This window comes from Capra hircus, chromosome 17 (assembly GCF_001704415.2).
Source record: "Capra hircus breed San Clemente chromosome 17, ASM170441v1, whole genome shotgun sequence".
Lineage (NCBI taxonomy): Eukaryota > Metazoa > Chordata > Mammalia > Artiodactyla > Bovidae > Capra > Capra hircus.
In genome coordinates, this window is record NC_030824.1 from 7,838,051 (window position 1) to 7,854,134 (window position 16,084).

Sequence of the window (16,084 nt, forward strand, 5' to 3'; positions counted from 1 at the left end):
TCACTTGCAGCTTGCTATTCGTGGAGATGAAGGATTGGACTCTCTCATCAAGGCTACAGTTGCTAGTGGTGATGTCAGTCCACAGCTACAAATCTCTGGGAAGAGAGGATAACAGAAGACTGTCTAAAGGAAGCCTGGATTCCTTATTATCTCAGGACTCTAAATACCCCGACAGCTATCTAGTGTTGGTGATTCCAGTGGACTGTATCTCTGGGAATAAGACAGTTTTGCCTTTTGTGTAATTCTGTTAGAGCAAGTAGGGAAGGTTAATTAGCCTTCCAACAAGCCAAATTTCTGCATTCGAGTCTTAACCATGTTTAAGTGTTACTGTGGCTTCAAAGAAGCTATTGATTCTGAAGTAGTGGGTTTTGATTGAGTTGACTGTTTTTGAAAAACTGTTTGGATTTTAATTGTGATGTAGAAATTATAGTAACAAACATTTGGTTTGGCACAAACATTTTTTCTATACCAAAATAAAAAATGTGGTGGATAAGCTAAATAAAGGTCATATCTCAGCACCCCACCCTGCCACCGGCCAAAAAAAAAAATTATAGCTGAAAGTAGTATCCTTTTCCAGTGAAATCCTGGCACTTCACTTGTTTTGAGACTCTTGAGACTCCCTTGGACTTTGAGGAGATCAAACCAGTCAGTCCTAAAGGAAATCAACCCTGAATGTTCATTGGAAGGACTGATGCTGAAGCTCCAATACTTTGGCCACCTGATCGAAAAGCCAACTCATTTGGGAAAACTCTGATGCTGGGAAAGATTGAGGGCAGAAGGAGAAGAGGGTGGCAGAAGATGAGATAGTTGATAGCATCACTGACTCAATGGACATGAATTTGAGCAAACTCCAGGAGACAGTGAAGGACAGAGGAGCCTGGAGTGCTGCAGTCCATGGGATTGTGAAGAGTCAGACACAACGTAGCAACGAAACAACACTTGTTTGCAAGCTCTCGTACTACTGGCCCGAGTAATTTGGGGTTGACTGATCAAGAATACACACAACCTGGCTGCCCATCTCCACAGCTGTGTGATCACACAGTGAAAGCCAGCTCTGAAGACACTGTCGGATTTCAGAGTCAGTAGTAAGAAACCGGGGAAAGAGAATAATGGCAGGTTTGCTCAAGAGGGTGAGAGTACTCTGTTCTCTGCTCAGTCAGGTAGGGGTTAAAGTAAGTAGTCGTGGTCATGAAGATTGGGTGGGGCTGGAGCCTCTGTCCCACTTTAAAGAAATTGTTGGCCTTCGATCCAGAGAGATACTTTTCAAGCTGGCTTTGGAATTTGTGAGTAAGTATGAGAATACAGGGTGATCAGATTACATCTTTTTGCCTTCCAGTTTTGCACGAGGCTGTGAGCACCGGCGACCCCGAGATGGTGTACACGGTCCTTCAGCATCGAGACTTCCACAACACGTCCATGGCCCTCGAGGGAGTTCCGGAGCTGCTCCAGAAAATTCTCGAGGTAGCCATAAAAACGGACAGCACCATCAGTGGAGTTGAATGCTGACACAGCAGCCACAGACAGTTTGACATCCTTGTGCGCCTTCCCAAACAGTTTTAAGGATTGTGAAAACAATGTATTGAATACCAAATAGCGTGATTTCTTGCTTTTGCAATCTGTTAAATGTATCATGTCTCTCACAAAGTATGTTTCCAGGTCACTAGACCGACTCTTTTAAGTGCTATTTGAAAGTTAGAACTAAAGACAAATGGACATCAGGCAATTAATTTGTCTAGCTGCCTGTTTTCCTAACAGTAGCGTCCTGAGCTCAGGTCATCTTGGGGAAATTATGATGAATTTCGTTACTGTCTGGGGATTTTCAGGGCCTGTTGAGGCTCAGAAGTCTGTGTGCAACTCTCCTTGACACCTCTGTCACTTCTAGCCATTAGTATTCTGTGACTTCTAATCCATTGTCTGAACTTAGAGTTGCTAGCTTTGGGGCAGTTTATCTGTCTTGTGAGTAAAAGGGTATGGGCTCTGTAACATTTGGAGAAGTTTCTTAAAAGATTTTACTTCTAGGCTCCCAAGTTTATTTTCTTTGCTTGTTTTAATATTTATTTATTTGACCTCTCCGGGTCTTAGTTGCAGCACGTGGGATCTTCAACCTAGCCTGCAGGTATTTCAGTTGCAGCATGGAAGCTCTTAGTTGTGGCATGTGGGATCTAGTTCCCTGACCTGGGATCAAACCCCCAACCTCCCACATTGAGAATGTGGAGTCTTAGTCATTAGGCCATCAGGGAAGTCCCTCTTGGATTGTTTGGGATGATGGTTACCATTCTTCAGATAGCCTTTGTCACTTGTAATAGCTGTCTTATTGGTCAGTCATGTGCAGTATTCCTGAGGCAGCCAGCAGTTCAGTTTTCACGTCATTTATTCTCAGTTTAAGCACAGAAGTGAGCTCCCCCAAGTACTTCCAAAGATACTTGCTAGATAAATCAGCTTCCCACACTTCTTGAGAAAAATTAACAGCTCTGTTGAGAAAAGGAATAACTTTGCTGTGAGACAATCTGAGCATTCTTCTTAAAAAAATATTAACACTTAAGCTAAATCCTGCCTAAGACATTGATTTTCCACATACTGCACAGAAACCGACCGTGAACTATAAGTTGTTGTATCCATTGATTTTAAAATAGATGTGTGTTTGAGTGCACAAAGATCACATAGATTTGTTTTCTTGTCTATCTCACTGTAGGAGGAACTAGAAACGTCATCTGTCCATTTGACAAAGCAGAAAATGACTTATTTTACCTAGAGTCACCCCCCCATTTTAAAATTTCATGTAAAAGACTTTTTTTTCACCTGTGTTGATCCATAGCAGTGAGCTGCCCTGAATTATACCCTGTGTTAAAGGTTATAGACCCACAAATGACCTGGTGCTCTGTGGCACCGGAGGCCATGCCTAACGGCCTGTCTTTCCATGGCGTCTCCTCACGGCATGCCCGAGTTTCTTTTCCATTGTTCCTTGGAGTGACTTCACCCATCTTTGGAATCTGGAATTTCTAGCTCTTGTCTTTTTGGGTTTCTTAAGTAGCTCTCCCAGAATCTTCTATGGGAATTCATGGTGGGTCAGAAAATGATTCTAAGCAGGCTTTCTGTGGTGGTGTGAAACCTCAAAAAGCCAAATTCTAGAAGTTTAAGAAGAAAATGGGGGGCAAAAGTCTAGAGGGAAAACTCAACTTCCTGGGGACAGTGATGTCTCATACCCTCCTGGTTTCAGAGTGGTCTGATAAACACTCCACCCTTCCCAGCACACAGAGCCTTTTGCAGTCAAGCTCCCTGTAGAACCGGTGGGGTCCACGCTCCTTCTCCTTGCTTGGACCAGCCTGTGACCCTCACTGCTAGGAACCCAATTGAACCCTTAAATCGGATTTGACTTTTATCTCCCTCCAACCTTGTCGCCTGCAGTTAACTTTACTAACTGTCTAGACGTATTTTATAGTGAGATAAAATAACAGCCTGAATATAAAAATAGGCATTTAGTCTGATGGGTTTGCAATTTATGTTTCTTCTTATTGTCTTTGTTCTTTCTCCCTCTCCCTTTTGAACAACCCTATCAACCCTTACTGTGTTTGTGTTTAGCTAATGGTACCAAGGGTAATTTGTTTTATTTTTTAAATTAATTTTTATTGGAGTATGGTCACATTTACAATGTTGTGTTAGTTTCTGATAGCAGGAGTGATTTCTTTTAAACCTTTGTCCTTCAGGCTCCGGATTTTTACGTGCAGATGAAATGGGAATTCACCAGCTGGGGTGAGTGGCTGTGAGCTTGAAATTTATTCAGCTTGAATAAAGGCTTATTTTTCTTTTATGGAAGTTATATATTTATTTTTTTTAATCTAGGAAATACATAGATGAGAGTAACAGTCGCCCACAGTCCTACTTAAGCACAAGTGCTTACTGTTGTAGGTGTGTTCCTTCCAATCTTATCCCACACACATGAGACTTTTTCTCCCAAGCATGTCAATAGAATATACAGACAATTTTGTCTCCTCCTTTTGTTACCTGTGGCTGACATTTATCCATATTATTCAATTTTTTAAAATGTCACTTTAAAGGGGCTAAAGTCTTTAGTAAGTAGATTTATCATAATTCAGTTACTGGTTTCCTTATGTAGTTCAATGTGATTCTTTTAAACTTGTTTTTCTAAGGAAGAAGATGAGATGATATTGGAATAGCTCATTTTTTATCAAAATGGATGCATTGCTCCAAAATCTTATGTAAGGCAAATTGACTGACAGTAATTTTCCTAGATGTTCTACTTCTGTGTCTTGTAGATCAGTTAATGACAGCTTCCAACTCCCAGAGCCTCAGCAATTTTCACTTCCAGACTTCCCTTTCAGGCACGAAGTCATATTTGCCATGAAACATTTAAACGAAGTGAAAAGTATATGAAGGAAGAGAACTTGAAAGTCTTCTATAAATCTGAGTTCTTTTTAATGAAGATAATAACCCTGACCCCAGGTTTCGATAAAGCAGCATATTTTAGACGTCTGATCTCGTGACTCGTGGGAATGACAGTATAGTGGGTTGAGGCCAGATGGACACACACTAGCCCTAATGGTGGTCAATAAGAGGGGTTCATTTGGGACTGAGAACACACTTGAGAAATTGATTTAGCATTTTCTCTGGGCAAGGCATAGATCTGCAGTTTTATAAACAGCTCTAGAACTGAAAGTCCACTTTCATTCCTTAAGAATGACTTCTTGTATCATAAGCACAGGAGCCAGGCCCAGTTCTGTATGACCGTCGGCATCTCACCTCTCCTGTCCTTTCGGTAAAGTCAGGGTCCTGATTTGCGGGGCCTGACTGTTCTGCTGGGCCCTCAGGCTTTTCTCAGTAGTACACATCTCTTCTCCAGTGCCCCTGGTTTCCCGAATATGCCCGAATGACGTCTGTCGCATTTGGAAAAGCGGTGCCAAACTGCGTGTGGATATCACGCTGCTGGGCTTTGAGAACATGAGCTGGATAAGAGGGAGGCGGAGTTTCATCTTTAAAGGAGAAGGTGAGTGGTTTCCCTTGTAGTCGTCACTGCTGTTGCTAAGTTCAGGGTGATTTTTCACCATCGAAATGTGTTCGTGTGTGTGTGTGTGTGTGTGTGTGTGAAAAAGATGATGCAGTTCAATATACGAAGCTTCTTTGGTTTAGCCTCTTCCTTGCGCTGTGCTTAGTTATGCCCTTATTTCTATTAACAGACAACTGGGCAGAGTTGATGGAAGTCAACCACGATGACAAAGTGGTCACCACGGAACACTTTGACCTTTCCCAGGAAATGGAACGCCTCACTCTGGACCTGATGAAACCTAAAAGCAGGGAGGTTGAGAGGCGGCTCACAAGCCCCGTCATTAACACCAGCCTTGATACTAAAAACATTGCTTTTGAAAGGTAGCGATTTAAGTTATGCATTTTCATACCTAATCCCATTACTGCCATCTTTATAGCATGTATATATTAATTGGAAACTATGGGTGGATTAGAATTTTTTTTTTATGGTGTAAGAAATTCACTAGTGGGCTTTAAAGTTGATCTCTGCTCCAACCAAATGGAAACCACAGCTGACATCCTCCACCATATGGCATTTTTATCACATGTTGGTGAAGTCTTGGAGAAACATCTTCATATTCTGTTATGGGCCCTTTTCTAACAGATTTTACTTGAATTTGATTTTTGTGTTTGGCAGTCCACAAAACTCCCTTGTCCCAGACCATGGAGCGTTTGAGTTTCTGAGGCAGAAGCGATCCAGTATCGAATGAGGTTATTAGTCAGATTCACACTTGGCATACAGTTCAATGTGGTTCTCCCCCTTGCCCACCCTCTGCTTCCCCATGAGGCCTAACGGTTTCGAGCAAGAGTCTGGAGGGTTTCAGTTTGATTCCAGACTTTATCTGGAGCAACCTCTGGGGAGGTCTCTGCCGCGGTTAAGCCAGATCAGAACACCGACTCTGGGTGTCTTCCCCAGGGGCGGTGCCGAGGCGGGGAGGGCTTTGTGAGGGAGACACAGGCTGTCACAGCTATTAGTTAGGCTAAGAGTTTGTCCCATAGACCACACTGAACCCAGGGAGTCTACACGAGCCCTGAGTGTTTGCCTAGGATGCCACATCCCGCTCCCTGTAGACCAAAGCCGCCTCATCTGAGCCGACTACAGACAGCGTTCTCCTGGACTCAGGCTGTCTTCTCTCTTAATGAGTGTATGAACTGTTGTGTCTTTTTCTTTTCATCTTTCTTTCCAGTAGAAAATTTATTACTAAAACCAAGAGTCTTCTGTGTAGTCAGACGTAAGACTTAAGTGCCCCTTCCCCCTAATTTAGACCAAGCTGTGGAATTAAGGTGTTTGTTTGGTAGCAGAAGAGAAAACGTCAGGTATCTGCTGCCTTGGGAGCGACACCCCAGAGGCAAGGTCAGTGCCCTTTCGTCAGCCTCTGGGCACCGGTCTCACCAGGTGACAGCGCTGTCTTCCCGGGACAGCAAGGTTTAGGGACTGATCATACCTGGAAGGGTCTTGGGAAGACATCTCCAGGCTTGAGCACCTGCCTCTGCAGGGCAGGAGGGCCCGCCTGCCTCGGGCTCTGCTCTGCTCTGGAAGACAGGAGAGCGAGGGCTGGAGGAACCTGGCGCCACTGGCGGAGCTGCTCCCTGGGCGGCTTTGAGCCAGCGGCTTCGTCTCTGGGTTTCTGTTTCCTCAGCTGAAAGGAGGAAAAGAGCGAATCTTGAGCTGAAATCTCAGATGTCATGAGAAGAGCCACTGTTCCCTCTAGTTCAGCAGCAGAGTTGCAGGGTCATTGTTTGGTCCCAAGTGTCGTTTACAGAGAGGTGATGGTTACTGGCTGTTACCCAGCAAGTAGATGGGCAATGACCGCGCCTTCCATTTGTACTGAGTTGCATTTTGTATTCCTATGGCCTCGGGGTTTTCAGATAGTTCAGGCTAACCCTCCTTTTGCAGCTGACAGGGAGTTGCTGAAAGAGAATTTTCTGGAAAGCAGCTGCTGTTTTGGTGGGGCTCAGAATAAAATATGTGCTCAGTGAGTTTCTCGTGCTTCGAGCAAGGACCCTCACCCTCACGAGAGTGAGGTTTGCTGGTAGAAATAGAAAAAGTGTGCTTGCCTGCTTCTTACCCGAGTGAGGTGTGAGCAAGCGTTCAGCTGATTAAATGTAGCAGATGAGGGTCTGATATATTCGGATAGTCTTTTTCTTCCCTTTCTTTCTTCTCATCTGTCACTCGGAGCTTGATGTTTGCAAACATGTACTTGTCCCGCATTCAAGTTTGGCCTGTGGGTATAGACCCTCTGTTTGCAGTCTGAATTTTTCTCTTGTCTGAAAGGTTCCTGCCCGCCCACCTCAAACAGAACATGCCCTGGCCACCAACCTGTGAGGCAGCCTTCGAGCCCAGCACCAGCTCAGCGGCCTTTGGGGTGCTGGTCTCAGCGGAGACAGGCAGAGGGAAAATGGCCGAGGAGGAGGCTGGGTTTCCTCCTGTCATTTTCAGAGCCTCTGAACATACAGTGGATCAAGAAGTTAAAACCAGATTCCTGATTTTAAAACAGAATGTAGATGTTGAGTTCAGGAACTAAGCTATCAGAGAGTAGACATGGGGAAGGTGATGGAGCAGCGGGATGGCGGATGGTGCAGAGGTGGGTGAGTGAGGAGCCTGGTGGTTCCCAGGGAGAAAGCGTGGTTCTGATTTCTCAGCATCCACAAAGGATGCCGTGGAGCAGACTGGGTCATCCTTTGGTCCCTCAGAAGACCAGGTGCCAGAAACCTGTGATTTCTTGTGCCAGGATATTGAGTTCTTACTGAGAGACAGGAACTGAGGATTGATCGGTTCCCCCAAAGGAAGATCTGGATTTTCACTGATCGCTGACGAAAAGGGGCCTTGGGTTTATTGATCGGTCAGGTGTGGTCCCTAAATGTGTTTCTGGAATGTGAATTGGAGACAGCTAGCCTGCAGGGTCATCCCTTTAGGAGACCTCTCTTTCCTTGAGTGGGTCGCATTGCGCTCAGTTCAGTTCAGTTGCTCAGTCATGTTCGACTCTTTGCGACCCCATGGGCTGTAGCGTGCTGGGCTTCCCTGTCCATCAGCAACTCCTGGAGCTTACTCAAACTCATATCCATTGAGTCGGTGATGCCATCCAACCATCTCATCCTCTGTTGTGCCCTTCTCCTCCTGCCTTCAGTCTTTCCCAGCATCAGGGTCTTTTCCATTGAGTCAGTTCTTCACATCAGATGGCCAAAGTATTGGAGTTTCAGCTTTAGCATTAGTCCTTCTAATGAATATTCAGGATCGATTTCCTTTAGGATTGACTGGTTTGATCTCCTTGCTGTCCAAGGGACTCTCAAGAGTCTTCTCCAACATCACAGTTCAAAAGCATCAATTCTTCAGCAGCTCAGCTTTCTTTATGGTTCAACTCACATCCATACATGACTACTGGAAAACCATAGTTTTGACTAGACAGACCTTTGTTGGCAAAGTAATGTCTCTGCTTTTTAATATGCTGTCTAGGTTTGTCATAACTTCTCTTCCAAGGAGCAAGTGTCTATTAATTTCATGGCTGCAATCACCATCTGCAGTGATTTTGGAGCCCAAGAAAAGAAAGTCTATCACTGTTTCCATTGTTCCCCATCTATTTGCTATGAAATGATGGGACCAGATGCCATGATTTTAGTTTTTGAATGTTGAGTTTTAAACCAGCTTTTTCACTCTCCTCTTTTACTTTCATCAAGAGGCTCTTTAGTTCCTCTTCACTTTCTGCCATAAGGGTGGTGTCATCTGCATATCTGAGGTTGATATTTCTCCCGGCAATCTTGATTCCAGCTTGTGCTTCATCCAGCCCAACATTTTGCATGATGTACTCTGCATTTTAGTTAAACAAACAGGTTGACAGTATACAGCCTTGACGTGCTCCTTTCCCGATTTGGAATCAATCTGTTGTTCCATGTCCAGTTCTAACTGTTGCTTCTTGACCTGCATACAGATTTCTCAGGAGGCAGGTCAGGTGGTCAGCTATTCCCATCTCTTTAAGAATTTTCCACAGTTTGTTATGATCCACACTGTCAGAGGCTTTGGCTTAGTCAATAAAGCAGAAGTAGATGTTTATCTGGAACTCTCTTGCTTTTTCTGTAATCCAACGGATGTTGGCAATTTGATCTCTGATTCCTCTGCCTTTTCCAAATCCAGCTTGAACATTTGGAAGTTCTCAGTTCACATACTGTTGGAGCCTCACTTGGAGAATTTTGAGCATTTCTTTGCTAACGTGTGAGATGAGTACAATTGTGCAGTAGTTTGAGCATTCTTTGGCATTGCCTTTCTTTGGGATTGGGAAGAAAACTGACCTTTTCCAGTCCTGTGGCCACTGCTGAGTTTTCCAGATTTGTTGGCATATTGAGTGCAACACTTTCACAGCATCATCTTTTAGGATTTGAAATAGCTCAACTGGAATTCCATCACCTCCACTAGCTTTGTTTGTAATGATGCTTCCTAAGGCCCACTTGACTTTACATTCCAGGATGTCTGGCTCTAGGTGAGTGATCACACCATTGTGGTTATCTGGGTCATGAATATCTCTTTTGTATAGTTCTTTGTATTCTTGCCACCTCTTCTTAATATCTTCTGCTTCTGTTAGGTCCATACCATTTCTGTCCTTTATTGTGCCCATCTTTGGATGAAATGTTCCCTTGGTATCTCTAATTTTCTTGAAGGGATCTCTAGTCTTTCCCATTTTGTTGTTTTCCTCTATTTCTTTGCATTGATCACTGAGGAAGGCTTTCTTTTCTCTCCTTGCTATTCTTTGGAACTCTGCATTCAGGTGGGTTTATCTTTTCCTTTTCTTCTTTGCCTTTCGCTTCTCTTCTTTTCTCAGGAATTTGTAAGGCCTCCTCAGACAACCGTTTTGCCTTTTTGCATTTCTTTTTCTTAGGGATGGTCTTGATCATTGCCTCCTGTACAATATCAAGAACCTCCATCCATAGTTCTTCAGGCATTCTATCAGATCTAATCCCTTGAATCTGTTTGTCACTTCTACTGTATAATTGTAAGGGATTTGATTTAGGTCATACCTGAATGGTCTAGTGGTTTTCCCTACTTTCTTCAGTGTAAGTCTGAATTTTACATTAAGGAGTTTCATAATCTGAGCCACAGTCAGCTCCCGGTCTTGTTTTTGCAGACTGATGTTGCACTAATGGCAGATAATGAATAGGAAAACTAAGGCTCTGGCCCCTCCTTTCTGTGATGGACTGTAATACACACCTGAAACTCCTTCTCCCCAGCCTGGACTAATTTCTTTGACCAGATTTCATCAGATGAAAAGCAGACTGTTTGGAAAAACAGGGTGCGGGTCACCCCCTCCCTGCCACCTGTGTGTGCCCCGCGTCACCTCAGGGTCGGGGCGGAAGGCAGGCCCAAGTGCAGCAGTCACAAGGAGCTGGGATGTGATGTCCTAGACAAAGGGGCCGTCTGGGCAGGGCTCCCTGGGGCGTGGGAGTGTTTCCCAGGGTGAGCTGCCTTGAAAACAATCCACAGCCTCTTGGCTACTTTTGGTTCCTAAATGCGTTTTTTTCCAGGCATATATTGAGTGGAGTAACGAGGGGTTCAGGCACTTAACCAAGGCTGCAGCTGCTGCCGAAGTGCTGACTGCTTTAAAGCAGCTCCGATGGAGCTGGACTCAAAGGCTAGGCTAAAAAACCACTCGAGACGTGGTTCCTGCCACTGCTTCACCAAACCGGATGCAGGGCTTGCCTCCCAAGGCTTTTTAATGGTGCTCACGGCTTCTGCACGCAGCTCCCCACAGCCATGAGTTCCCGCCCCACCTGCTTTCTCCTTCCCGAGGAGCAGGATGCCTGTGCCTCACGGATCTGAGAATTCCTAGACTGAGATACGGCTGCTCAGAGGGCTGGAGCTGCCGACTCTGTGGTGCCCGTGGTCGGGATGACCTGGTAAAGGCTCCCCAACCTCGTGGCGAGCCCCTGGGCGCTGTCATCTGTGCTCACTCCTCCGAGACAGCTGTCCCACGAGTGTCACAGCCTTTGTCGCCTCTGCTGGCAGCTTTTGTCACGAAGCCAAGAGGGGAGGCGTCCTCTGCCAAGGGGGCGAGGCAGATTGATGAATAACTGCGGGAGGGGGTGCGGGGGGCTGCTTGAGCCATCTGTCCTTAGCAACATCCTTCCGTGGACAGAGGGACCCTAATTTCCAAGTGTCCCTCGCTCACTTAGGCTGGGGGAAGAAAACCTGTAAAGGCTGCAGGGATGAATCTGAATGGTATATTGTACATGTGGAAATTTGTGGTGTTCACTTTTTATCAGAACTAAATCCGGATTCTGGGGATGGAGGACAGATAAAGCAGAAGTTGTTAATGGTTACGAAGCAAAGGTAAAAGGACACTCTTAAAATAAGATTTCATACGGCTCTTTAGCTTCTATGCAAATGAGGGGTCTGTTCAGACTTTGTCATGCATCTGTGCTGCGGAGGTGCTCTGGGAAAAAAGTTCTGTCTAGCGTGTCTCTTCCTTGGATTTGTATCTTATTTGACCTGCAGGAGGTGAACCAGCACATCCCAAGGAGGTCTCTAGTTAGGCCAAAGAGAAACTGCTGTAGAGAAATGAGCCCCAGTATCAGTTGTCCTGGTGGGAGTGACAATTTTTTTCTTTAAAAACAAAAGGAAAAGAAAGGACTAGACTTAACATGCTTGTTCTTTTTTTTGTTTTTCTTCTTTTTTAATCACCTCAGTAGGTTTAAAAAATATATATTGCAAAATAGCTTTTAGGAGTCTCCCAATATTCTTAGTCAAGCTCATTGTAAACCAGTAGGCTCCCAGCCCACCCACATGACGTCAGTGAATCTCGAACACAGCTGTCAGAGTGGAGACGGCAGTCGCTCGAGTCATCTGGCATTTTGTCAACTGGGAAGCTGTCTCCTGGCCTCTTGCTAGGCCTGCAGTGCAGTGGGGGTTGATGGCTCACAGCCACACTGCCAGGAGCGGCAGGGTCCTCTGGTGACCTCTGAGTGAGCAAGGAAGGCTTACGTCACACTCAGCGAGATGCACTAAGAAGTACCCGAGTGTTCCTGAATCTTTGAACACTGGGAATCCCGTGTTAGGCATCCTCAGTTAATTCTCTGTGAACCATAACACTTGACTTTCCAGATCCCAGTATTCCTTAGTCAACCTTGAAAACAAGAGCATTGACCCTGGCAGTTAAAATAATTTGGGGTCAATAAACGGAATACCTTTTAAGCAGTGGCTTGCTGGTTTTCTCTAAATCTTACTGGTGTAGAGAACTTTGTGTTCCTTCCGTTTTCCTTCTGCCCCAGCAGATGGCTGTCCAGGTCAGTCTTGGTATAAGATTACCAAAAATCAGTCCAAGGGCACGACACAGGTTCAGTTCCCTTAGGAGAAGTTCAGCTAGGAGGCCTACACTGCAGGCCCCTCTTTGAGAGGGTTTGGCAACACGAAGGGCGAGTAGGCAGGAGCAGCCTGTCCCTGTCAGCCCCTCAGGGGCCATGAAAGATGTCAGGGATACAGAGTAACTCCTGAGACGCTTCTAAGGCGGTAGCTGTTGCATTTTCTCTGAAGAGTCCTAAGGAATGTTTAACCATTTCTCATTTTTATTTTGCTGGATTTTTTATTTTTATTTTTTGGCTTTGTTTTGTTTTGGCTTCAGCGTTCTTGCTCTTGCTGTTGCTTATCTGTTGAATTTTGATTCCCCATGTCACTGTTTCCTTTTGCACACACCTCTCAAGGTTTACACAGTGAACAATGTGAGTGTGATTACCAAAATACGGACAGAACATCTGACCGAGGAAGAAAAAAAGAGATATAAAGGTAATCTCTTCCCTTCTCCCCGCCCCCCCCACCCCATTTCTAGCCTAGAGCACACCTTCATCAGCTCTGTTAAACTCGGGGGTCAGTGTGGTGGGGTCATGCCATCCGAATTTCCTCCTTATGAATCTCTCCCTCGCCTGACTCACTCCTGGCGGCTCTTCCCTGTAGTTGGCATCAGCTGTAATTAAAGCCATTCACAAGGCCTTGCTGATGTTTTATGAAGAACAGTTGTTGGAATCAAGTCAAAAAAGTAGATAAAGATATTGAAGAGTATTTATCACTGAAGTGAGTTAGTGCAAAGCATCACGGTGGGAGAGTCAGCCAGGACCTGGGCCCTGAACCGAAACGTGGCCAGCATGTGGCCACCTTATCTCAGCTCGCTGAGGCCAGTGGGGCCTTGTGAGGTTACCTACCCACTGAGCTACCAGACCTGCCTTAAGAGTCATTGCGAGGCTGAGATGAGTTGTTGCACGTTGGAGACCAGGGCCTGCAGCACGTGGTAAGCGTGCAATCACTGTTAACTCCCTCCTCCGCCACTATGCCCTTTAGTCCGGTTTGACAGATGAGGACGCTAAGGCCTCAGTCACACAAGGTACAGTTGGTATCAGATCTGGCTCATTCCTAAATGTAAACTCTTTGTAGTAATTCTGATTGAATTCTTAAAACTCTGTTTATCCAGCTTAGAGACGTTAATAAAAGTGTCTTAGAAATACTCAGTCACTCAATCGTATCTGACTCTCTGCAACCCCATGAACTGTTGCCCCCCCAGGCTCCTCTGTCTGTGGTATTTCCCAGGCAAGAATACTGGAGTGGGTTGCCATTTCCTCCTCCAGGGGATCTTTTTGACCCAGGGATGGAACCCAGGTCTCCTGCATTGGCAGGCGAATTCTTTACCACTGAGCGATCTGGGGATCCCCCAGAAAGAATGTTAGCTGATGGTTATTAGAGATGATTTTATTGGCCTATTCAGGAGGTTGGATTTCCTAATGCATGATGGAGAAATGTGAAGGTAAAACGGGAATCTTTCTGTAATCATAAGTAAAGTCAAATAAACTTTACCCCTTCTGTAGCTGACAGGAACCCACTGGAATCGCTGCTCGGGACTGTGGAACACCAGTTTGGTGCTCAAGGGGTAAGTCAGAGTGTGATTTCCAGCATGGTTTAACAGGAGATGGCTTTTCTGTGCTTCTGGTGGCATTTCCTGCATCCTAAGCAGGCCACTTTTTGAAAAACCTTAAGAGCACTCCCCAGCTGAAATCGGAGATGTTCTTTTGGAAGAGAATAAGATGAGTAAGTCTTGGAAAATAAAAGATTTTTAGATGTAGATAGTGATCACAGAAATCAGGTGCTTTCTCTCGTATCTGTTTTAAACTAGGACCTCCCTATAAAAATGGGACCGGAAAAAAAAAAAGGATTCGGAACTTTATATTTTAATAGAGCACCTTAACAAACATTTTCTGACTCAGTCCTCCCAATGACCGTGTGAAATTTGCTGCCGCGGATGTCACTGAGGGTCTGAAATATGAAGTGACCTTTCCAGTGTCACAGGCTAGAGAAGGACAGAGCTGGACCCTGATCTTCAGATCTTCAGATCCCATGAACTGTAGCCCACCAAGCTCCTCCATCCATGGGATTTTCCAGGCAAGAATACTGGAGTGGGTTGCCATTTCCTGCTCCAGGGGATCTTCCTGACCCAGGGATTGAACCCTGGGTTCAGTCTGAAGATACGCTTTCAGATATTTCTGTCTATATCTCTTTTCTTTTTCCTTTTTCTAATCAGGAGGTAAAAAGGCAGGAGATTGGAGAAATGATTTGAAATGGAGAAATCCATTAGGCTTGGCCATGTAGTTTGGTAATAGGTTTGTAGGTGTTCTGTGCAGTAACTTAATTAAAAAAGAAAAAGAGTTAATGACCAGAACTTCCTGCTCTGTAGCTGGTTAACACAGCCACCTCAGAGGCTGGGTGCCATAGACCTCCACTTGCCAGCAGCATTGGCATTTCTGACTCCCCTGAGTTCTGGCTCGGCAGGACCTCACGACAGAGTGCGCCACGGCCCACAACCCCACAGCCATCACGCCTGACGAGTACTTCAACGAAGGGTTCGATCTGAAAGACAGGGACATCGGAAGGCCGAAGGAGCTGACGATTAGGACGCAAAAGTAAGAGCGACTCAGCGGTCATTTTCAACTCACAGATTCTTATTTGTTTTCTTGCGCTGTTTACCATGTCATGGTTCTTCTTCCAGCCCCTCCCTTGCAAAATAATTTCAAATTACTGGGATTTCCCTGGCAGTCTTTTGGTTAATAAGACTTCTTGCCCTGCCACTTCAGGGGCACAAGTTCCCCTGGTTGGGGAATTGAGATCCTGCATTCTGAGTGACCGCCCCGCCCCCCCGCAAAAATTAAAATCACTTTATCTGATGAAAGGTGACAGTAAATTTCCTGTCTTATTATTAGCCCTTCTCCAAATAGAATATAGATTGGATATAAGAATTCCTTTTTTGTTTTTATCTGCCGACAAGCCTCAACTGATCGAATGAAATGGTTTCCCTCCGCTACCAATACTCTCTGCTTGCTATCGATTAAGGCTTGTGGCGCAGGTCGTTTGCCCCCAATTGCCCCGATTTCGGGTTGATGCGAGTTCTTTGTGGCTCCCATCCCTTCCCAGCTCGGACGCAGGGGATGTGAGATAACTGGGGAGACTGGGGCATAGGGAAGCGGGAGCTGTCTAGGCTACTGCAGAGGAATCCCGCAGTCTCCCCGTCTCAGGGAGCTGGCCTCAGTCAGTCTCATCTCACCCAATCCGGCAGGTTTAAAGCAACGCTGTGGATGTGTGAGGAGTTCCCGCTGTCCCTGGTAGAGCAGGTAGTCCCCATCATTGACCTGATGGCCCGCACCAGCGCACATTTTGCCCGGCTGAGAGACTTCATCAAACTGGAATTCCCGCCCGGATTTCCCGTCAAAATAGGTACCATTCAGTCAAGCAGAGGAGCACCCGACAAGGGACTTAATGGGAGAGGGCAGACTTGTCCTCGAGTTCAGTGTGGTTTACAGAAGTGTCCTGGTTCTTAGTTCATTTTGCACATCAAAATTAGGAATTTCCCCCAGCCATCAGTGCTGTTTACAGATGATGCTGACAGATGAAAAAGGCAGAAAAAGGGAACACATGCCTTGTTTTAAGATGAAACCTTACTGAAGTGAAACTTCAAATTAGACTTACTATTTGAAGAAGACAGTTGACACTAAGATCCTTTGATACATTAATGTTTTAGGGCTTGAA

The 16,084-nt window shown here is 45.4% G+C and overlaps 1 protein-coding gene across 4 annotated transcripts in view; it reads left to right on the forward strand.

Moving 5' to 3' along the window:
* ANKRD13A (ankyrin repeat domain 13A) overlaps positions 1 to 16,084 on the forward strand; it is a 34,791-nt gene that overhangs the window by 13,245 nt on the left and 5,462 nt on the right. For 2 of the 4 annotated variants that reach the window (XM_013970720.2, XM_018061119.1), the window contains 9 exons: positions 1,337 to 1,461; positions 3,705 to 3,750; positions 4,859 to 5,002; positions 5,193 to 5,382; positions 11,290 to 11,356; positions 12,724 to 12,805; positions 13,876 to 13,937; positions 14,834 to 14,964; positions 15,615 to 15,772. In XM_013970720.2, the coding sequence (XP_013826174.1) occupies positions 1,337 to 1,461; positions 3,705 to 3,750; positions 4,859 to 5,002; positions 5,193 to 5,382; positions 11,290 to 11,356; positions 12,724 to 12,805; positions 13,876 to 13,937; positions 14,834 to 14,964; positions 15,615 to 15,772 (1,005 nt within the window). Of the gene's footprint in view, positions 1 to 889; positions 1,086 to 1,336; positions 1,462 to 3,704; positions 3,751 to 4,858; positions 5,003 to 5,192; positions 5,383 to 11,289; positions 11,357 to 12,723; positions 12,806 to 13,875; positions 13,938 to 14,833; positions 14,965 to 15,614; positions 15,773 to 16,084 lie in introns of those variants that run through there. The other 2 variants (XM_018061117.1, XM_018061118.1) reach the window with 2 other exon arrangements.